This window comes from Calonectris borealis, chromosome 17 (genome assembly GCF_964195595.1).
Source record: "Calonectris borealis chromosome 17, bCalBor7.hap1.2, whole genome shotgun sequence".
NCBI lineage: Eukaryota > Metazoa > Chordata > Aves > Procellariiformes > Procellariidae > Calonectris > Calonectris borealis.
This window is the reverse complement of record NC_134328.1, coordinates 4,115,735-4,140,122: the sequence shown is the minus strand read 5'-3', so window position 1 is coordinate 4,140,122 and position 24,388 is coordinate 4,115,735. Positions and strand designations below refer to the sequence as shown.

The window sequence follows — 24,388 nt, the reverse complement described above, 5'->3', positions numbered from 1 at the left end:
GTTCAAAAGAAAAAGAGAGAAAAATATTACAAAGTCATACCTGATAAAAATGTGGCCAAAACGTACTGATGGCAAGTTCTGCTTTCACCCAGCCTTCTGTAACAACCCCCGAGACGTTCCATATGGGATTGCCCTGTGGTCCTCCATTCACCTTCACGTAGACATTCAGAGAGCCAGGACTCGAACGGTCTCTGCTGGATAAGTAATAGTGGAAGTCGATGCAGTGAGTGTCATTTTCCTTCAGCGTAGGCAACAGCAAGTGAGCTTTCTGCCCAGATGCCCGCCCAGAGCTGTTCACCATCATGAAGGAGCCTATAGAGGAAAGCAAAAAGAGAAGAAAGAGTGGGTTTGCTTGGCTTTTTCAGTAAAAGCAGTTCCATTAGAAAAGTCAGTGATGCCCTTAGAAGCCAGTAAACAAAACATTCATCTGAAGAACTCAAACTAGCTGTTTTATGCTAGTTTTTAGGTAACAGAAAGAAAGGATATTAAAATTGAAAGGTATATACACAAATAGATTCAGGGCCAACTAGAACCACTTTAATTAAATAACTTAAAAATCAAAATAAAAATACTATTTTGCTTTTATTATTTTATAATCTTGTGATAAAACAGTCACTCTAAACAAAAGCATATTCACACTTCAATTACCAATGAGGCTCTGCTACCGCGTACAGTCCCCCAAAGGCACATTCAACACAAAAACTACAACAATGGAACAAATTCTCAGCTGATGCTTGTCTACATGGCCCTACCCACTTCGTGCCAACCTGTGAACCCTGCATCTTGCCACTATAAACTTTTGAAAGTTGTAATGTGTTAAGAACAAACCCATTTTCAGAGCCCAAATGAATTAAGCTTGTTAGTTAACAGCAACATCTCAACTAGAAACAGTGTAACAAGGACAATTACTCTTATGGGAGGGAAGGACAGGCTGAATTTAGGGAGGGAAATATATACTAAGGCAATTTATGTTAACCTGGAAGCTTGCATCATATTAAGCATGGCACTTGATGTTGAACTCGCACTTTGATTCATCAAGCAGTTATTTTACAGCACATTGTGTCTCAACTCATCTCTTCACAGATGTATCAAGGTGACAAATGTTAGCAATAAGGAAAAACATTATGAAAGTTATGTGATTCAATTCTGTTTAAAGGATGTCCTTTATGTGTGTGCAGACACTCACACTCGGAAAAACCTGAAGAAAATACTAAGATGGGGGGGGAGTGGAATCTGTGTGTCAGCAGCCAGACATGATAATTTTTAATCAAATGCAGCCCTCTTGACACTCTCAGTTCTGATGCTGCTGCCAGGGCATGCTACAAACGTATTTCTCTGCTGGCCTCTTCAGTTCAGAGAAGATTGAGTTTGAAAAGTCTTGCCTCACATCTAACCTACTGACTTCCCTATTCCATGTCATAGCCGTGTGACACTCAGATGAACCAAATAAACATTTTGATCAATCTGTGCAGTGAACAGCCATATATTCTAAATTTATATCAAGAGATACCAGCAACTTCCTCCCACAAAAATGTTTTTTTCCCTGCATTTTGTATACAGATTTTGTCTGGGAATGAGGCTGACCTAAGAAATATGAAAATTTATAGGCAAGATCCTCTCTGGCAATCTTATCTTTCATTCTGATATGCTGAAAATCAAAATGGCCCCAAATCAAGAAATTCCATATTCACAGCAAGGACTTTGAGAAACATAAAAGCTGAATCCAAACTTTTCAATTTCTCTCTAATAATCAAAGTCCATAAGACTGGATCCTGACAAATGTTCACTGTTGATCTAATTCTGCTCCCAGTCAACCACAAAATCCCCTTCTTCAGCAAGTGCTGTATACATATTGTTCTTAAACATCCAGCCAAATAAGCTAAAGTTTTGAGAAAGTGAGATTTGGATTCTGTTTCTATGACCTAGGATAATTTATTATCAGAAAGCACAATTGCCAACAGGCTTGAAGAGGCAGCACAGCCTGATAGTTAAGGCAGCAGGCTGAAAACCCGACAGCCTGGTTTCTAAGATTAATTATGACACTCACTTCCATGATCTCTGTCAGTACATATAGTCTGCCTTATCTTCCCTTACAAAGCAAGAATAGTCCTAAGAACCACTCTTCTACTGAGAATCTGGGAGGAAAGACACTGTAAAACTGCTGAGTAACAGTAGTATAGCATAGAGGAGTATAGCAGCTGCTGTGAAATGCACTGCCTGCAGCACGTCAATGCCATTTTGAGAAACTGGGCAAGATACAATGAAGACAAGTTCAACATTTGCCAGATCTCATATTTGAGGATGATGGCACAGTCAATTAAAACACTCAGAAAAGAAAAACAGAGCTCCTGTGCATCCACATGGTTTTTGACTAAGTGCCTGCTACACTGAGTAGGAACCCAGGAAAACTCATTTTTGCACCATCGTTGATTGGATCATAGGGCACATCATTTCACTTCTGGACATCCTTCTCAACTTTTTTTTTTATTTTTATTTGGATAATACATGGATTCCTACCCTGAAGAACTACTCTGAAGCTGTACTGTGTCTAACACAATATGGTCTTGAACTACACTGGGGTAAGTGAGTGTTGCAGTGATAGAAAAAGTTAGGGAGTATTTCACTTTTACAGGTTCATGTATAAAAATAACGAGCTTTCCTCTGGGAGAAAAAACATCAGCTTTTATAAAAAGTTCAAAGCAATAATTACAATTTTATTTTTTGCCACCCACAAAAAAATGAATCACAAGCTATTTGCGGTATGACAATGGCCTTTTGTACAACTGCTGACAATTCTAGAGAGAGTATGGAGCCTGAATCTAGCGACTGACAACACCAGCAAGTAAAATATCCATCCACCAAAAAGCACTTAACAAAATAATTAGTCTTAGTAACTAAAAGAATAGTCTTACAAACAATTGTCATATGCAAATTATTCATAGCTTCTTATTTATAGCTTATGTGGTTTTTCATACAGTACGCCTAGAGATATAGGAGAAAATACTATAAAAATGTGTCTCCAGTGAAGTCCCGGGAAGAGGTATTATTTATATGAGTGGAAAAGATGGAAATTTTCCACTTCTAGTGCCATCTCTGTCAGAGAAAAGTAGTCACACCTTGTTTAAATCAGTTTGTCATCTACTAACTATACCACGTGCCTTATTTCTGCAGAGACTTAGTGTGGTGGCTTCCACACCAAACCCTTCCCCTGGCCAGTCAAGGCACAGTGCACAACACCTCAAGCCTGGCCGCTGCAGCGGGTGGAAACTTACAGTTTTGTCAAGACTGTGATTCACATCGGATACAAGAATACGCCGATTTACAAAATTCAGTTGTGAATAAATTATACCCTGTATTCTATAAACTGGCCTCCAAATATACCCATCTGTACACATTTTCATTTTTCTTTTCACAGTGTGAACTTGAATGGGTATCCTGTCCCCTGTCCTCTAGGACCTTCAAAAGGTTGCTCTGCATGCTCCAAGATCAACCGCTGACATCCACTGTCCTATTATAAATGTCCATACCCAGTGAAGCTTGTCTGGGCAGGATACATCACTTAGAGGCAGGTGAGAGATCATGAAAATCGCTCCCACCAGAAAAAAAAAAATATCAAACCAGCCTTTTAAGGACAAGTGTGGTTTTCCTTATTATCCTTAATAAAAATTGACATATTGTGATTCAGGGTCTGACAGCCTTCTTTAGACTGAACACAGAATTGAAGCTGATGGGACTTATTCTCAATTTATAGGCCTATATGTGCAAATAAAAAAGATACAATCTGGTCTGGCACCAACAAACCACTTGTCATATTTTCCACTCATATAAAGAGCTAGAGAATAAATTAACATGTCACAAATACAAATTATTGATCAATGGATGACTGAACGCCACTTAAATGTCTCCAGGCAAGAATCTGAATAAAACAAAAGGTACCTTGGAGAAACTCTTATTTAGACCATTGCATATCCAATTTTGAAAAGTAACAATAGTAGGGGAAAAAAAAAAATCATTTAGCCTCATTGTTTTGTTTACCTCCATCCAGAAAGTTCAAATGTCATAAAGTCAACACTGAACTGAAAAAATGAGTTTGGGGCAAAAAAAATTACCTATGCTGTGTAAAAGTTCTTTTTTATATTTATTGGACACAGAAGTATATGCTCATTAAAGCAGACTGAATGTCAGGTCAATTAAATTTAGTGCTCTTGGATCAACAGGTTAGATTAATTAATATCTTGCTGTTGTTTTCCTGAATAACCAAAAATGAATGTGTTATGTTCGGATCAGTCAAAAGCAAGGAGGATGCAAAGATGGTAAATAAATTCATTTTTAAAAATCCGTTCAAATGACAGGAACATAAAACGGCACTCTCTCATAGTTATTAAACATAGCACTGAAAATTGGGGAATTAAACTATGAAGTGCTCTCTAGCTGGCCATAAATTTCAATTTTTCCCCTGCTTAGTGTATAATGATGCTTTGATAAGCGTCCTATTATTGATGCATCTGCAACATATATCCTCTTTTTGGAGCTGAAATGCTACTCTGTAGCAGATGGTGGCTATTGTGTTTACACATCAGCACTTTATGATTGCATTTTCTCACGTCTGCAGTAAAAAGAAAGCTGTAATTGAGTTTTTAATGGCTTTGCACATTGTTCATTAAGATTACATGAGTGTGTTCTGACAAATGACAGCTGAAGAAATGAGCCACAGAGAACCCCTCATGATCACCAGACAGACCTCAGTTGATGCTGTTTCACTGTTGGCTTTGAAGAACCATGCTGTTTAAAAGTGAAATTATAGCAACCGTTAAAGACTGAATGTAAACTTGAAAAGAAAGCTGTCAAAATGCTCAACTGCAAAGCAAGACTTCTAAAACCTTGAAAACCAGAATCAGGTACAGAATGTTCTTTTAAAGAGCAAACTCCTTCCCAAAATAAAGGAATGAGTTTTCCAGCAGGTGCATGAGCATGTTTTGGACACAGTTTTGCTTATTTCCAAAGAACAATTCTATCTCCAAAAAAGTAAGTCTGACTTACTTTCTGTCCTCGTTAAGGTGGAACAAAGCAACACGGAATAATCTGGGTTGGAAGGGGCCTCAGGCCAAGCTCCAGCTCAAAGCAGGGTCAGCTATGAGGCCAGATCATGTTTCTCAGAGCTTTTACCTACTGAGTCTTACAAACCTCCCAGGACCACTCATCCCCTCTGGGAAACCCCCTCCATTGCTTGACTGCCCTCATAGTTTTTCCTTATATTCAGTCCAAAACTTCTCGTTTCACCTTATACCCTTTGTCTCCAGACACTTGCTGCAGTAAAGACCCTAACTTGGTATTCCTGATAACCTCCTTGTAGGTACTTGGGAGCCACTGTCCCCCCAAAGCCTTCCTTGACCCAGGCTGAACAATCCCTGGTAACTCCTCAGCCTCTTCTTACAGGGCAAGAGCTCCAGTCCCACAGACGTGGTGGCCTTCGTTGAACTTGCTCCAGTTCATCAGTCTCTCTGATATTATGACACCCACAACTGGGCACAGTATGCTCAATGCAATCCAATGAGTGGCAATGAAACCACTTCCATTTGTCTACTGGCTATGACCTTGTCAAAACAGCCCAGGATGCCATTAGCCTCCTTTGCTTCCAGAGCACACCACTAGCTCATGTTCAGCTTGCCATCTGCCGAGATCATCAGGTCCTCTTCAGCGGAGCTGTTCCCCAGCCACTTAGTGTCCAAGTTGTCTTCCCAGGTATTGCTGTATTGGTCCATATTAAATTTCATAATGTTCCTATCGGCCCATTCCTCCAGCCTGTATCCATATCCCTAAACGGTGGCTTTACCCCCAGTTGTATCAACTGTTCCCTCCAGTTTGATGCCATCTGCAAACAAGAGCTACCATCAACAGCTGTCATCCAAGCAGCTTTGACCCATCTAACTGCCACCACCCATCCAGACTATAACACCCTAACCTGGAAATGCGTGAAGCTCTGTCCTGCCTCTGACTGCAGCAGGACTTAACTCTTCTGCAGCTCAACTACAGTACCAAGAGAGCTGTGGTAACTTTATATTTAATCAAAAATAGGGGGGAAATGAAGCTGTTCTAATTGGATACAAAACCAAAATATTCTAAGATGGATGTTTATTAGAATAGTAAACCACAGTATTCACCCCAGTCACTTTAACCTATATATGTAAGTGAATGAGTATACATCTTCGCAGTTTTAAGTGATAAATGAGAAGAAAAGTCTCCTACTATAAATCCCCAAGACACAAGAAAAAACTGCCACACAAACTGTGTGGATGGATATCAAAACGAAGGACAGTTCATAGTCAAGGAGAATAAAATTATTTAGAACAGCATTAATTACATTGGCAGCTTTGCAGGTGTGATTTCTCACCGTACCTTTCACCTTCCTTTCAAGGATGAGCACGTTGCAGAGCACAGGCCGCAGCACAGATCCTAGGGGGACACCTCCGGTAGCTCCCCTACTGAGAGTTTACTGCTGGTCTTCGCCTCTTCTCTGTGCACCTTTTGAGCACCTTGTCTCTTCTACTGAAGCCTCACTTCTTTTAAGGAAGAGTCCTCTCAAACATCTTTTGGAAATCCATTGTATTGTTTTTGAAAGTCATTTTAACAACAAAATCCAATTTACTTGCCCTTCTTTTTATAAAAAAAAACCATCGAAGTATTCCAATAGATTTGCGAGGTGTGACTTTCCTTTGCAAGAGTGCTTTGACTATTTCCCAGTATTTCATTACCAGTGGACTAGGATTAGGGTCAGAGTCAGTTCACTATCTCGTATACTGACCTGGAAGGCCTTTATCACAGGTATTTTTACAGAAGGACAGATCAAGCAAGAAGCACCTATGCCAGCCAGCTAAACAAGCTCATGCCTTTCCTAGTAAGGTTTCCCACATACCATGTTTTTGTATATCTTTTGGTAAAGCACATATTTATAATACTGTCAAGTCAATCTGAATGCCATAGAATAGATATTGAAAAGCATCTACACTAAGTATGAAAAAATATGTTTAAGGACAATATAAGAAAAAAGTCCATCTACCTCAACACTTGGTTTCCAGCAGTGACAAAGCGACACTTTAAGCAGAATCAGGGTACTGTGAAGCAGAATTTACCATTTCAAGCTTCTGACAGCTATGTCAAGATTTTTAAAGTCAAAAGCTGCATCTACCCCTTTCATTGATTAGCCACAGACTGATCTTCCTCCCATAATTTTTGTTGAGTCAATCAGGAATAAGACTCTGTCAACAAGCTCTATAGTTTAATTATACATTGTGCTGGAAAAAATAAATAAATATTTCCATGCACTTGCCTTAAGGTACTGCTGCTTAATTTGTAGTTCTTACTTTATGAAAAGTTATGATTACCTCCCTGCTTCACACTTCCCACATTTTTATATCCCCACTCTTCATACTCGTGTACAGCAACTGAACAAGGCTCAGAAATCTCTTCCCCCGACTGAAGTACTACAGACAGCAGCGTTTGTACAAACTCAAAATTAAACAAGGTGTAGCTCACAGCTGTTATCCCTTTTTCAAGTATCAGGACAAAATCAGACCCATGGGTTTTATTTCTCAAATGTGGGTCATACTGAATTAATCTACTAGTGAAATAAAAAGAGTGTGATTCACAGATAAATATGAATATAAACTGCAAGTTGAGTTCAGTATAATTCATGAAGACAATTCATTCTCTTGGGAAATTGTCGGATAATAGGAAAGTATTTTTTAAAGAGACAGTCTACTATTTGTAAAGAGCTTTTCTTCTGGAAATTAATCTCATGGAAAGAATTATGTTATTGGGGCTTTTTTGTAAGAAAAATCTTCTCTGAGAACAAGACTGATCCCATATGACTTCAGTGACCACAAATATTTGCTGTAATTATTTAGAGAAAGTGAAGATTGTGGCATAAATGCTTTGCCAATCTTCCCTGAAAGCCTAGGTATGTAACAAAAGAAGGTCTGGTTTGCACATTTCCAAATGTCCTTGGGAGGGGAGAAGTTTGCAACTCTTTTGCTTTGTATAAAACCAAATAATTATAGGACAATACTCAGAACTAGGAAACCAGGTTTCCCACAGTTTCATAACTGCAAATTGAAGACTTTTTCATTGATTCCACCGATTGAGCCATAAATGACTGCTGGCATTTTCAGTGGCATTCAGACACTGCTACCAGTAAATCACAGGTGTTATCAGACTACACTCCTTTTACAAATGTTTTCCAAGGTCTGAATAATGGTGACCCACAGACATTGAAAGATGCTAACAACCCAGGAATGGCCTCCAGCCAAATGACAGCTTCCCTTTATTCACTCCTGAAGTAAGCGACATCTACTGCGGGGGCTTTACCATCCAAAATGGGAAACATTAAACTACTCTGACAGAAGAAACAAGATGAAAATATATCATGGATTACAAAGAAAAAATATCACATTTTAGTGGTTTGCCTCTTTACATGCTGGTGGATCAGAGTCAGCAAGCCCTCTTCAACGACGAAATCTAGATGGGAAGAGATCAAATGACTGACAAAGCCAACAAGGGCCTAATTAGCAGAGGGTTTTAAGGTGGATAATGGGATTTCTTCAAGAGGCTGTGAAACAGGGACTTGGAGATGAAATGTTTTGTCAAAAGTTTCAGAACCCCAGTTCTCTTAACAGCAGAGAGATGGTCTCATTAAGAGATGGGATTCAGAGTCCAGAAGCTTTGTGGTCCAGCCTGGGTTATAGTGTCCCAGCAACGTATATTGCGATCCACCCAAAATTTGTTTGCCTGGTTTTGTTACTTCTATATGCTGCTTTTCACTTCATGCATAGGGAAGGACCCTACTTGTTAAAGGGATGCTCTTTTAACCTTACAAGAATATTCAAATCATTAAGTGAAAATAGCTTCTTCCCTGTTCTATTGTTGAAAGCATTCTTCTTATAACGTAACATATATGTATAGCACTTGGTCACATAATTCTTTGGCATTTACCAAGGACAGCCAATGATAGAGATTGACATATTTGCAATATAAAGCTAACATGCATGATTCAGGTTCTGACTTCATAATTTCCTCAGTGACAAATGGGGATTTCTTCATTGGCCCGAAGAAAATTAAACTGAAATGTGAAGGCAGAACTCTTATAAAAATAGCAATGAAAAGAAGCACTTGGGAGAGTGATAGCATCCAACACAGGAGAGGCAAGAGGAAATTTTTAAGTACAGGAGGGACTTCTCGTTGTCTCAATTTCTCGCATACGCATGATCACTGAGCTAGAAATCCTGGCACTGTAAGACAACTGACTGTAACACCACAGAAACAACAAGGCAGAAAAAAAAAAAAAAGAAAAAAAAAAGCCTTTTCTCTACTACTAGTTTCTGGCCTCAGCTACAGGTCAGAGTCGTCTCTAGTAGCCTATATTCAATACGGGAACCTGTTAGATTCAGCATGGAAAATCAGTGCATAAAGGTTAATTCACATCTGTATAGACACGAACACAGCAGTGATACTCAACTACGCTTCAACATGCCGCAAAAGCTTGTTCTAAGTGTTGGATCAGACAGTTCCTGAAAGCACTGACATGTAATAATTCTAGTCTACAATCAGTTTATCATGAAGATTCATGACAAAATTTCTCACTACAGTGGTGTAAGGTGATGTCCAGTGTTGCTTTCCACTTGCATCTCTAGAGCACAGTCCTTCCCTCCTTATAAACCAGTGGAAGAACGTTTGCAGCTGATGTTTGCTGGAACAGCATCAGTGGTCAAATCACCTTTTCCTCTTCACCAACAAACTCAAATTTTGATGTACAAAGCAGAAATCATTGTTCGTCAAATCTCAGAAGAGAGCCATTGCTCTGAAGTTACAGCCATCTGGCAACTGTTCTGCATATCTCATGCTTCTCTCTAGGCTCCACAGTTATTTCAAGAATTTTCTTCCCACATTTCATAAACGTTTCATTAATAAAAGTTGTAAGCCTAGGTTCACCAAGAAACAAAAAATGGTGTATGCTGTAGAACCAGAAACAATTCTATAAATCTCAACAGTGAAAAACTTTTTACTAGACTCACTGCCAGCATTCAATGTTGCTAAGGTCACTGGTGTAGTATACTTTCACAGTGTCCTTATGCCATTATTTATAAATATGGTATAAATTGTTTGGCAGTGCTATTAAAAAAAAAAGGGTCCATTAGCAATGGAGCTATTCCAGTCTATCAGGTAAAGGAATCTTGTAACAATAAACATATGATTCCCTATAAACAAGATGAGAATTCTCTACAACTTTAATTATACCTTCTTCATTACATCATCATTTTTTAAAACTGATGAAAATGTACACTAAACCCTGAAAACTGAACAGGTTTTGTTGCTTTTTAATTCCAGTAGCCTGACAACTATTTATCCTATCCATCACTATCTTAACACTTCAGTAAAATGTAGACAATTGATTTAAACACTTAACAAAGTTTAGGTTATTAAACGGGCAAATAAACAAAATAGGGGGAACGGCCATAATTCAACATATCTTCATTTAAAGACATTGCAAATCTTGTTCTTAGCACCCAAGAGCTTTATTACAGCTGAGCCTTGAAAGAGAATGTCCTAATGCAGGGACATTAGCAAGCCTCTGTTCAAAGCCTCTCGCAAACGCTGTTCAAGGCGGCTCAGGATTCAGCAGAATACCAAATATCTTCCTCACCTGATTTCACCTGTAGCATAAACTGCTGCCAAATGCCTCTCTCTGTCATGGAAATGGCAGTATTTCAGTAAGCAGCCTCTGTATACATCCTCTGGAAAAGACCTCGTCGAATTTTTAAGTTCAAGACATACAACTACTTGTGTAAAGAGCATAATTTATAATTAGATTTTAAAGAACCCTCTTACGACGAAATACCAACAATAAGGGCATTCAGAGGTAGTGGTCAGTAAAGACTTTTCTGAAAAAGTAATTGCTACTTATTATGCATGCCTCAGCTTTGTTTTCAATTATGGTACTTTTTTAAAAAATAAAATTCTGTATCTTGTTAAAACCCAATGGCTAAAAATAAAAATCTCTCCAGGCAGGTAGATACAGATTCAAGGAAAGCATGTTTTAGGTGACTACAAGCAATTAAATAATTAATTCACTACTATCTCAGCTACTGCAACATCAACCCTCCTTGGAAGGAGCAGCAAGACACAGGTCAAAAAGCCTGCTGCCTCTGGTATCAAAACTGTCAACAGAAACATGCTTTGATACACCTAAATGTACATGACGCGCAAAATTAGGATTAAAATTTCTGTTTTCATAAGCTATCTTTCCCATGAATGTCTGATACACGTAATGGTCAACAGACACAAAAAACCCCTAATAACACATGATTATCCTTATAGACTATCTATTCTGCATTATCCAGATACAACTGTTGATCAACTAAGACTTTAAAAAATTAGCAACAGTCCTTTCCCAGGGTACCTTTTGTTCTCTACTTTTGTTTTGTGTTGATCTTGTTTTCCAATTCTGGTTTGTCTCTGAACACATTTTTTCACTTTTGCCTAATTCTGTCTTCCACACGCATTTTAAAAGATGAAGGACACAGACCACAAACTTCATTATGCCGCCTTCTCCCTCTCCAAGGATACAACAGATATCTATTGGATGCAGCCTCATCGTGAGAAGTGTGTGGATGGATGGTTCAAGGTGCATAATAAGGTTCAGTTTAATTTGCTTTAATTTGGCTACTCTAAGGCCACTGAGATTGAATACTATCAGGTGGTCACCCTGGTGTCGCTCAAGGTTCTCAGGCACCAGCCTACTGTGTCTCACAGTTTGCATCACACAAAGCCTACTGCGTGTCTCCAATGCCTCATCAGATCATCAGCTAAGACAGCTCTATCTGTAGCATCTTGTTCTTGATAAGTTAATAAACCATGCTTATCTTCTTGCTGTTGTGTTTAATTAAAACTGACATAAAATCTAAATTGCTGGGCCAATTGGACCCTAAAGGTTGAACCAATGAGGACTTTCTGAAAGACACTTTAGAATCGCCTTTGGCATCAGCAAGACAGCTGCCAGAAGTATTTTGGTGAAAATATTACTTTACTAGAAAGTAGTGAATTCCATGTAGTTCAAGCACATACTTATTTTCAATGTATTGGACTCTGTTTGCTTAATCATTAAAGAAAAATAGTTGAGTATTTTTTATTGCATAATTCTAGAGTATTAGAAGTAGTTTACATGTCAGCCAGAATTAAACATCTCATTAGTAGGCATGCAGCTACATTACTAGCCAACATTTATGATCTCTGCAACTTGTGTAAAACTTCCATATGTCTTGTATATGTAACATTTTCTACGAAACTGCAGAGGGATTATTACCTTTTATATTTGTGACAGAAAACACATATTAAACGTAATGCCAAAAGGCAACTATAGCAAATGATGTCTGAAGAGGAATTGTTTCTTAAACAGTTTGTTTTTACATAACCATTTTCTAACCATATGGTCACATATTTGCACGTTTTAAGAAATCAACACTACAGCTCTAAACTCAGAATATGTTAAAGGTTATACGCTGAGCTATTTTTGCATCAAATTTTCAACTTTGCTGAGCTCAGTTTCAACAAAGTGTTGGGAGCTGTTGAAGTCAGTGATGCTATTCTGGGTATACTGCAGTATAGCCAAGGATGGAATTGGGCACAGTGAATTCAGAAAATAATTAAGGCCATCTCACAAGCCACCACACAGTATGGCAGCACAAGACTTTCTCAAAAGGAGCAGCTCAAAACTGCAAAAGCAGAGGCTGATGCAGACCACTGTGGAGGCGTATTGGCACAGGAGAAAGGAGCCTCAGCCATTCCAACCCACATCTTTACCAGCTGTGATCACTATCATTTGCTCATTCCCATGGGAACTAAATTAGACCAGATTTTTCTTTAAAACAGGCAATGTTTGTTTGCCTATCTTAACTCCTGTTATAATTACAGCAGCCTAAACAGGGGAGTTACAATCAGCATCCTCTTTTCCAGTGGTATTGTACTGTTCGGGGGGACACTTTCTAGCTGAATGTTACTGACATATATCAAGATGAGAAAAGGAAATGCCTCCTTGAAGCAGCTCAGTTGCCAAGAGTGGCTAGTACTAGCATTCAGAGAAGGTGCCTAAGTCTCCGTGATAAAATATTAATTTAATCCAAATAGAAGACATTTCTGTATAACGTGATTAATTTGGTGACTGGCTCATGATGCAAGACAATATTTGTGCTTAAAAAAATCCCAAACCATGCAGTTGCAATTCAAGATTATTAAACTAGATCCATCATTACACAAAAGTCTAATCATTATTTAAGTGAACATCTGATAGTCACTGAAACTTGACAAATATTTTTACGCAAATAACTTGACAGTAGTGTTCAATAACAAAGCATTTCTTTGAGCAGCTTGAAATATGTTGCCTTTGAGCCACTGTATATGTCCCCATGTTTTAATCAAACAAATATGCTCAGTACGCTTAACATACACATAATTTGTAATATTTTATTGCAAATCACATCTTGGTATTTTTGGTATTAAGCAGCAACAGGATTACCAGTATCTACAAAGACTATTATTCCTGTATGCTTTTTTGAGCCCAGCTGGATGCCTGTGTAAATATTTTTTACTAAATTGTCCAAAAGTACATATAGATTTATTTCCTGTGGACAGCAGTTCATTTAGAACCTAACAGTGTTATATACATGATGTTAAATTTTTATTAGAAATTAATGATTATCTACCAAGTCACATTTTCTGGTGAAGATTTTCCTGGTGAAAACCAACAGGGCTGTGGACTACAACACCCATTCTGAGCTCTGCAGGTGACGACAGACTGACTTGGTATCACTGCTTGGATGGAAACTTCAAATGTTTTACCTGGTGAGTTCCTAGATCCAATCTAAATCCATCTTTTTCCCCACTAGGTAACTTTTATGTAGTACCTGTCACACCAAAATGACTGGTTTGTATGGTCATAAAGGCATTGAACTGACTAGGAGGATTTCATTTAAATAAAAGGTAAATATAACCATATTACAAAACATGGCACCAGCTCTTGGCACTTTGTTTAAGTGGATGGAGCTAAAAATTACAGACAGTACAAGACTGAACTTACACAAACAGAGATTTTTTGGTTTGCAGAGTAAACTGAGTTTGTAACGTTAACAAGAAATCGTAAGTTATACATGAGACACAGCCCCTAACCTATCCCAAGTACGCCAGCTGTTAGTTTGTCTCACGTTCCTCACAGCTCTCAACAAATTTTTCTGTCAGTGCCACGTTACGTATTTAATTGCTCATTTCCTCTTACAGAATGCAGTTTAATATATTATTAGGAAAGACATTTGAGACATCAGTTGTTAACCTTCTGCCACATTTGACTATTTTCTGTCTCTGCTAGTCTTCAGATCCCACATAGAATTTTATTCCCCCCCTGAGGATTACTTTATTTAATAAACTCTAAGGAGGTATTTCAAAAGCTTTGAAATCCCTGGTAAATCCACTTTTAATCCATTATTACACTGGCATAGAAGTAATTTCTCTACAGTAGAAAGTCATAGTTTTCCCTGCAAATGCTCTGCTGGTTAGTCTTCCATGCTGGATTCACCCTAAGTGGATTCATCTCTTTGTTATTGTTTCAATCATTCTACTCCAAGCTTTCTAGGATCACCCCTTTTTCTTTTCTTTAAAGAAAAAAAAAATTTCCCCACTCTTAAACAGCTATGAAAAAAACATATTAGCAAAACAACCACTTCACTTCAAAATTTCCTCAGATTACCAAAAAGACTTCTTGTTCCTTATGAAAACCACCACTGGTCGTTTGCCCAACAGTACCTTAGTCTGACATCCATGCAGAAAGGTCCAAAAAAAGACATGATAATTTCTACAAGTAAGACTAGTGCAAAGTAATCGTTTAGACCATCTGAAGCATACATTTTTCATCAAGTGAAGAAGCTAATTACTCATATTCTAGCTGACTCACCAGTTCTCGTTCCCTGCAACTAGAAGATTTAAATAAACCTAGTATCTCCTATTATCTTATTGTGAAGTTATTTCTTCACCCCAATTTCAAGTGTCTAACCACAGTTTGAAATTATTCCTAGTAGGCTCCTTTTCATTTTTTTAAAGTAGAATGCCATTTTTATCCTCCAAGTTTACACTTATTTGCTAGTCATTACAGTCCCAGCAGTCTCTCTCAGTTGGTACTTTCAGTCTTCAAAGATGCCACCAAATGTAGAAATGGTTGAATGACTTGCTCCAATATATAAGCTACACTTCCTGATGTAAAGTACAAATGGCATATAGCCCCAATCTTACTTCTTCCACTGAAACCAACAGCAAGATACACGTGTACTTCAGTAAAAGGACAGCTCTAACACACTTTCAATTCACTAATTCTATTTATTAAAATTGTTGTAATTTAAGCAGGTATGAAACATCGTTTGGGGATTACACATTTTAGTCATTACCAGACAATGAAAATACTGGGAGATGTTCACAGAATAAATAGGAATAAAAATTACAATTCTAAATTAAATGTCTTGGAACAATATAAAGTATTGAGACTTGATTGGAGTGTTAGGCAATTACAGCAGAGCATTTCAGATGGCCAAGAGGTAAAGTGAAAACTTCAGTCACATTTTCAGAACCTGAATGAAGTTTTCAATGCTGGCACGACTTCAAAAGGGAACAGAGATTTTTCCATAGGCAAGGCTTATCCCTACTATTCAAGAGTTTGCAGTTGAAACAGGTTGTAAATACCTTGGGTAGAAGGAACTCAAATTAAAATACACTCGAGCAGTTTTCTCAGGTTCTGGTCCTGTTCTAAATGAACCAGACAAACGAACCTCCTCCCGAACTCAGCACGATCAGGATCAGTGCCAAATTATTAACAAGCATTTCCTCAGTAGAATTATCTATCTTTGAAAAGTAATTGCTCCTCATGGCCTGGCAAACAAACGAGCCATTTATGTAGGATTTACACTGAGTTAACTAGAATTTTCACAAATTCATGCAAACAGACTAACCTTCTAAGCATGTGGATGCAATGAAGCTTTCAGTTTTCCCGTTAATCTCTATTACAGAAATCTAGTCCAGGATTATACTTCTGTTCCTCCTAGTTTAATATATCAAATTCTACTCTTACTGCATGAGTTATTTGTGTTGTAGACAGCTCCAAGAGTCAACATCGTTCTGACATAGACTTTGGGATAGAGACTTCCCTAGCAGCCACATCGTGTTCATTTTTAGAACCCAGTTTAAATGGCCAGGTGAGTTTCTGGCAAACTGGGATGATTTTCATTCGACTTTTCACTTGTGAATTCCAACCAAGAAAGAAGAGAATTTGGATCCCATCCTTCACATGCACACACATAAATGCACACCCTGTGTTGCTGTCAGGCTCTGGACACAAGAATTTTTAATCCACTGACAATAATATTGCAATTCCAGACGTGTATTAGTTTTTATCAAAATCATATGCTGTGTGACAGATATTCATTGTACTTCCACTGCCACTAGAAATGCTGCTTGGTGTCAGTTATTCCCTTACTCCTTCAGCTGTCTTCACAATATCAAACTAGGCATTAAAGAGATGCCTTGCTGGTAAGAAAATAATTCAGCATATTCTCTTGAAATACATGTGTGTCTGTGCATGTCATACAGTTATGAGTTGCTGATATTTCCCTAAAGTGATTAAAGCTTTCAGATGTCGTCATGCAAGAAAACTACCCTGAAAACTTTATCTTTTGCAGATACAATCCTCAAATCTTTAAAGTATTTGTCAAATAACTGTTCAGAATATTTTCTGATGTGCGCAGAAGACAGGTAGCACAAGAATCAGCAGGATACTTTAACTTAAACCATCTTTGCTTAAGAAGGTAACTCAACAGGAAAACCGAATGCCACTTTTGTTTTCCAGATTGCACTCATCCAGACAGCTTTGGAGACAAAATCACAGGAGAAATAATAAAATGTCTCAAAATGAGTAATTAAATAAGATTTCTTCCTCCAGTGGTTGTACACGACATAAAATGTATCATTACAGAATCTTATTTATTAACATTACTTAAGCTTGCAACGTGATCCAAAAAATAGGTAGTTACTTAAACATGTAGCAGTGTTAACAGTCAAAACATCTGATGGATCTTACACAACTTCTCCCCTTCTAGAGGCCACTTCCACTTTGATTGACTACTGCTGGTATTAACCCCATGTGCACTACAGCAGGGTCAGCATATGTACTCTGTCCACAGGTACTAGAATGGCACTCCACTCACAGGTGAAGAGTAACAAAAATAATAACGTTTATACCTCTGAAAAACAACTGTTGAAGTAATCTCAATGTTTATGACAGGTAGGCAACAGCATTTTTTACTTTGGAGGTTCTACTGACACTTAATGAGAGTAACCTGCAGAACTTGCTCATGACTGTCATTCACACGGAATACTGTCATATTAAACTCATCATGATGAGCAATCTCATGAGACCCAAAATATTTTCATTTAAATGAGAGCGTAGGTACAGGTAGCCTACTGTATTGCCAGGATAATCAATTAAGAACAATGATATTGGATGCCTTCTCTAGTTATTTGATAAAGCACTGATATGCACTGGAACACAGAACCTGAATACTGTGTGTGTCACTAATCCTTCAAGCTTAGCATCTTATTTGTGTCAGTGACCTGTGATAACTGTGAGGACAGCAGTGCTGTAACCACACACAAAGAGCCCAGTGCTGTCCCGTACACAGAACTATTCCCTTCCCAGCTCTGGACCCAGGTGCAGAGAAGACGACACTACATTGAAACAAACACTTTGTCTAAAAGAACAATAAAAATGCTAATGGCTTAAAACATAGTCCCTTGGTAATGCTTTGCTAAAAACGGCTCTATAAACATAATATTTCTAGTGGCTGAGTAAGAAATGTACCTGAGATGGACCACTGTTGATTGTGATACACATGTACTACACTTTAAAAAACAAAGCTCTTTTCCATTTGTTTAGCCCTCTCTGTTATTCTTGGTATACAGAGCACCATGATGTGAGCCCCCAGAGGAATGGAGTTTGAGCAGTCCTCCCCTCTGACAATTTCCTTTGCAGGTTTGCCTCCTTATACTGTAAGGAGGAATCCAATTTCCAAACCTACAGGCAATCCATTTAAAACACATCTTTCCATTTTGGATACATACCACTTGCAGCTTGTGCTTTGAGGACATGCAATTATGTTTCACCCTCATAAGGCAAAGGCTCAGCATATTCCAGTAAAAACTGGTAACATGCCCTAGGTTTACATTTGCAACATAGATATCTTTATGAAATTTTGATTTCACAGTGCTGTAGATACCACATGCTAAGTGTAAACCTTCCTCCAAAACAAAAATCTTTAAGAATCCTATCCTATTTTTCTTTTCTTCTAAAATAGTGGATCCAGTATTACACGATTTTAATGTTAAACAGGTTCAAGATTTCTTTAGTCAGTGTATTCATGACAACGCATAAACGAATTAACAAGAATTAAGATAATTTGCCCCATTTGGATCAGTTTCTATTTTGTATTCACACAGTCTCTATCAAGGGGACTAATTTGGAAGAACAGCAGAGTGTAATTTCTTCCTGTTCACAGAATTGGTTAGACTCAGCATGCAACCGTTTCCTTATCAGTTTTCTAAGAGCTGTTTCCAAAGAGTATATCCTTAATCTTCCTGGAATTCTCTGGGTCATTAACATACTTATTTTTCCCCTAATATATTTCCATTACGCATCAGTGTAAAAGATTGTTTTAACCACTTGCTATTTAGGAAACTATCAAACAAGTCTATTTCATACACAATGATGCTAGAAATCAAACATCAAGAAGCATCTAAAATTCCATATAGCACCAAGTTGTTTTTCAGAAATGTAAAATAAAAGTCTAGACAGCTAAACTGCCATATTAACAGCAGCACAGCATGTTTCCAAGTATTTTGACCAACACTGTGACAGTACTGAAAACTGACTAAGGACACTGACCACAAACTGCAGCAATGTCAATGAAAGCAAAACACTAACTGTTTTTCAATACAACATCCACACTTCCTGCAGCTCCAGGCACTTTTAAACTACATTTCATACTACAGGTACAATTTTGAAGTGCCTGTTGCTTGTCCGTTTCTGCATTCTCAAGTGTGTGTGCTTGCTGCACGGCAGGATTTCACGTACTCAACCCCACAATTTTAAAGCAAAAGTCTCAAGCATGCTTATAGTATGCATTAGAATGTGAAGCATTACATATTTGCAACTTTGAAATAAGTGTGAATTTTAAGTACTCATCAAGCTCTTGAAGATGTTGGGTTTAGCACTTTGATGTCTAAGATGTTCTACAGATAAGTCAAGCTACAATCTTCAGTTTTCCCTCCTCAGCATGGTGCGACCAAACATCCTGTGCAGTATGACACGGGAATATCCAGACAAGGAAAGGCAGGGCTGGACACCGAGCTCCCACGGGAGCGTCTGGATAGTTAGCAAACACCCCCGCTGAGCTCGCTCACTCATCTTTCCCACACCAAACATGCCCCAAAAAAACCAAGATCTTCACAAACATTTAAACAACACATTTTACATTGAATTTGCCTGTTCTCAACTGTTACTCAGACCATGCCCAGCACCTTGTTAAAACTCACAGCTTTCAGTACGTGAAGCCGCGCTGAAACCAGAGCCAAGGCACTTCGTGCCGAGGTGGTAGCAGTGGCGGGGCAGGGTTTCTAGGACTCACTCCTCATACCATGGCTCTTTCGTTATCACAGCCAGCAAGAACGTGTGAAGCGACACTTACTTTGCTCAGGCTGACAAAACAGCCAAGGTGGCCACAGAAGAAACCACAAACCGGTTTTGGCCTCAAGCCTATCAGTCCGCAACCAGGAGCGACTCCAACGGCTAATGCAGGAGTGAAGCAATGAAATCAATTCTGTTGCTGCCTCCTCATGGAAATCTCCCGCCAGCTCCTTAAAAATCAACATTTTCCTAATAAACATAAATATTGAGAGAACAGTTCTTCCTTCAAAGCAAAGACAGAGCGAACATTAAGGTCAACCTGAAATTAGTCCTACTAGTTTATATTTCATCAGTGTGAGACTGTGGTTTTTTACTTCGGATAAAGAATATAGGAATTGACATACCACATTTGATAAGCAACTAATTAGTGTGGTATTTTCTCTTTAGAATCAGCTAGTCTGTAATGCTTTCAAATAAAATAGTACAAGAAATCTTACATAGAACAGCTGCAGAATAACACCTTTTACAGAAATTCTTCTAAGGCTGGGTAATTAGTTACCAACCTTGAAACCTTAAAACTTAAGATGTTTGAGGATTATTATACAGGGAAAAATCACAAGAAAAACAAATTCTATTCAGCTACTGAGAATCACATTTACTACTTCTTGAAGATATGTTATCAGAAAAGCTGTTGCTAAGACAAGTTTTAAATAAGCTAAGGATCTGAAGGCCACCTCCAACACCATAAAATTCAGAATTTCCTTTCTTTCACAAATCAGTAGAGACACTTTCCTGATGTTTTGTTGTCCTGATACCTTAACTTCATTGGGGATTTGCCCCTTCCCGCCCCGCCACGTAAATGTCCCAAAACTGAAAGCAGATACAAAAGGTGTGCAAGGAAAACGAGTCGTCCTTCTTCCTCAAAGTGCCCAACCAGTGCCGTTTCTCTGACTGAAGGCAAAGGCAACAGAATGTGTTCCCTAATTAATGGAGAGACATGTCCTTAGTGTTCTAAAGTCAGAATTGCTCAAATATATTACCCCACCAATAGTGTAGCAGCATAATTTAGTCCTTTATGACAGGCTTAGGGAAGAGTACACACTTTTATAGTACTTGTTGAAGTATGTGCTGATGCATATATTTGTGAAGAAACATGGATTTATCTTGTTCTGTCCATATAGATTTTCTTCTATTTAATGAATAAGTTATTAGGATAACAATAGCCAAGTCCTATTACTTACATTCACAACAAGGCCTTTCAAGGCTGATATTGTCTGATCTCAACATACTAACTCATAAGCTTTATGTGTGATTTTCTTTGGGGCTTTTGCCTCACAAGGCATCCAGATGCTACAAATAACACCTTGTTAATGCATGCAGCATACACATATACATTGATTTTCTATGTTGAATAATGAAATAGAAAAGAAAAAATCCAGAATGTCTTTATGCGTCACTTGAATCATCGCTTGAAGTGGCCACCAGTATTGTTTACAGCAGCTGTTTGTCCTTGCTAGTTTGCACTTGCTGGAAGAGTGTCCCAGAAATTCCCTCAGCAATTAGGGGATAAAGAGCGATCATTATGCTCCAAATTCTGTGTTTACATGCCTCTTCCCTATTTACTGGTATGTTCTATCAGTATCATTCACAGAGTTCAAGGAGGACTTAAAACACACTCATATCTGTTAAAAATCCAATTACAACCTTATTCCCCAGTACTGACATGCTACCAGAGGATACAGAGGATTTCAAAACCAAGGGTCAGACTTAGAGCTTTCACTTACTAAAATGCAAGCTAGTTTCAGAAGCTGGGCAAAACATTTCAGTGCATATTGTGTCAACCAGTTCAAAGAACCAAGTCTTTTTAATGAACTCTAATACAATAATGAAAAAGGAGGTGATAATACATTAGAAATGATTCAACCATCTCAGTGGTTCAGCTGCTTTTGCCATTCATATGCCAGCTGCCTTTCTTGCCCCTTAAGGCCAGAATCTTTCTGCTTATTGCCACAACATCAAAAAACAAACAAACATGAAACTGTAACTCCCTGGAAAATTTAATCTCACCAAGGGTGATCCTATGCTCAGCAAAACGAATAAATCACTGATATTCTTACACTTTCCTGGTATGAAGTATATCTTGGAGAGGAAAAAAATCCACACAAAAACGTATAAGCATTAGAAATACTCAGCCCTTCACACCAGCATTCCATGCGGGATCAGCTTTCCATACCATATTGCTGTACAAACCCTTGTAATGAATGTGACAGCAAATTCTTTGCATTACTTTTTCTGCTGATATGGAAGCAGGATCTTGGAGAAGTAATGTAAGTGGCTATCCTGGCACCAACTGCATTTTTTTTTTCCTCACTAGGCCATCTGTTGAAGGAAAGGTCACAGAGGTCCGTGCCTCAGCTCCTTGTGAGATTTTGGCAGAGGGGCATGGATGCCAGTTGAATTCCTGACACAGCTATTCAGTTAAGTGGAACAAAAAGGGTTTTTGTGGAGGCGTGGGGGAAATTACACAAGCTCATAAGTCACCACCATGAGAAGGGACTGAGCAAAACATTGTATGAGTGGTTTACCCAGTAACATGGACACTTTTCTTATTTATGAATTATTCACCAACCTAGCTTGACATCTATGAATTTGTTTGGGCTCTGTAATAGTCTGAATCCTGTATGTGGCATTTTTCAGCTGATGGGTTACTCACTGTTCATTTCTGCTCATCACAATATGTGCCTCTAAGCAACAAAAGCATGGATTCTATTCCTGGATTGGATCGCTGAGCCTTTTCCAAGCAAGAAACAACTGCTTCCACAACAAACAGCAAGTATCAGACAGATTTTTTCAGGCAGGCACTGGAATTCTCAATAACAGCCATTTGCCCAAACTTCTAAGCTTCCCACCCCCTAAAAACCCAAACCCGCCCACATTGTGACTGATTTCTCAATATTTCTCTTGCTCTCTCCAATTTGATTTTTATTTGGCCTTTATCAAGAGAATAAAATGAACATCCTCAGAAGTGCATGAGAATCATGAGCCCAGGCAGGGTCTGACAGGAGTGCCAGAGAGAGCATGCAAGCAGATTTTGAATGGACTGTAGCAGCTTTGGGAGCTGGAGCAGTATTTGCAGAAAAGACCTCGTTTTCCAACTCCTGAACCAATCTTTTCCTTTAGTGGCAGCAAGAAACACCAATCTCGTCTTAGTGATAGAACTAATCTAGAAAAAAAACATATAACCACTGATGCACAGGGAAGAAAGACACAGCAACCCTATTTCCAACATACTATGTAAACAGCATTGCCTTTGAAGAATTTTAATTCAAAAAATTGTAATAAAATTAATGCTTTATTTTGCTTCTAAATGTTTTGCATTTGGAAGATACCTTATCAATCATCTTAAAAGTATTTGTATTTTAATGGATTTTGGGTCTGAAATACTGATAGCAAATCTTTAATTTAGTGCTCAATGCCAAACTTATTTTAAGGAATGTTTTAGCTGGGGGCCTCAAGCATACTATTGAGCACACTGCTCGTCTCAAGTACTCCTGTAGCCTTTCATTCTATTCTGATCCTTTTGCACCAATGTAGCCCATGTCATCACTCAAAGGTTGCACAAGCGTCCTGACTACTAAGACCCTCTGTATTTTTTTCTCCTAGGACGACACCTTCTTGGCATTTCCTGGGATATGAACAGAAAAGCAGCTTGCCCAATATCATTGGACAATAACACATAATAGCTTATGACTTAAACTAAGATCCTACACAAATACACGTGCAAGTCATCGAAACAGGTATCTGTATTTCTAACCGATCTCACGGGGACAATCACAAGTCCTTGCTATCCTTGGGGATTTTGGACAACAGCATGTCCACACTGCAAGTGTCTCCACCATCACCATCTCACAATGACATGAAAAACATTTATGTTGTCAGCTCACAAGAGCAACCAAGCATGGAAACACTTGCAGAAGTTTTCCATAATAGCTATTTGAAAACAAGTGCTGGCACGTATTGCAGATGCTGTTTTAAAACACAAGTAAGTTTCTCAAGAATTTTTTTCAATTCTAACACACTTCTAAATAGCTGTTTAAATCTTAAGGACTGTGATGCAGCCTGTGCCTCAACAGAGAACATAGCTGAGGAACAGTAAAAAGACTAGGCTATTAGAGTTACGTATGTCACTCATCCAAGGTGATTTCTTCCTAAATTACCGCAGATCCCGTCTATGCTTCCAGACAAAACAAACAGCTCTGTGCTTTTCTACATCTTTAAATCTTGTACTATACTGTGTCATTTTTTAGTTTTTTACATGGCTTAGAGAATTCAACTTCAGCTATATAAAGTCATAAACAATGTCTCTGGCAACTTAAGTTCTATTTCTGTAAAACATATAGGGATATCCGCCTCCTGTAACATTTTGTTCTTCTGCAGTTTTGTTTTTCACTCAGGTTTAATTATGTTTTGCTTTTTAACAGCTATATTTTGGATACTCAATAAAGTGAGACCAAACAGTAGCAACCCCCCCCAACAGCAACACGGTTCAATTAAATCTAGGAAAGTCCCGTTTGAGTGAAGCAAGACATATTGTACTTGCATGTAATAAATTGTGACCCTCTAAAG

At 38.3% G+C, this 24,388-nt stretch overlaps 1 protein-coding gene across 2 annotated transcripts in view; it reads right to left on the bottom strand.

The window, feature by feature from the left end:
• PTPRT (protein tyrosine phosphatase receptor type T) overlaps positions 1-24,388 on the bottom strand; it is a 458,488-nt gene that overhangs the window by 279,917 nt on the left and 154,183 nt on the right. For both annotated transcript variants that reach the window (XM_075166323.1, XM_075166325.1), the window contains exon 3: positions 41-312. In XM_075166323.1, coding sequence (XP_075022424.1) covers positions 41-312 — 272 coding nt within the window. The remainder of the gene's footprint in view (positions 1-40; positions 313-24,388) is intronic.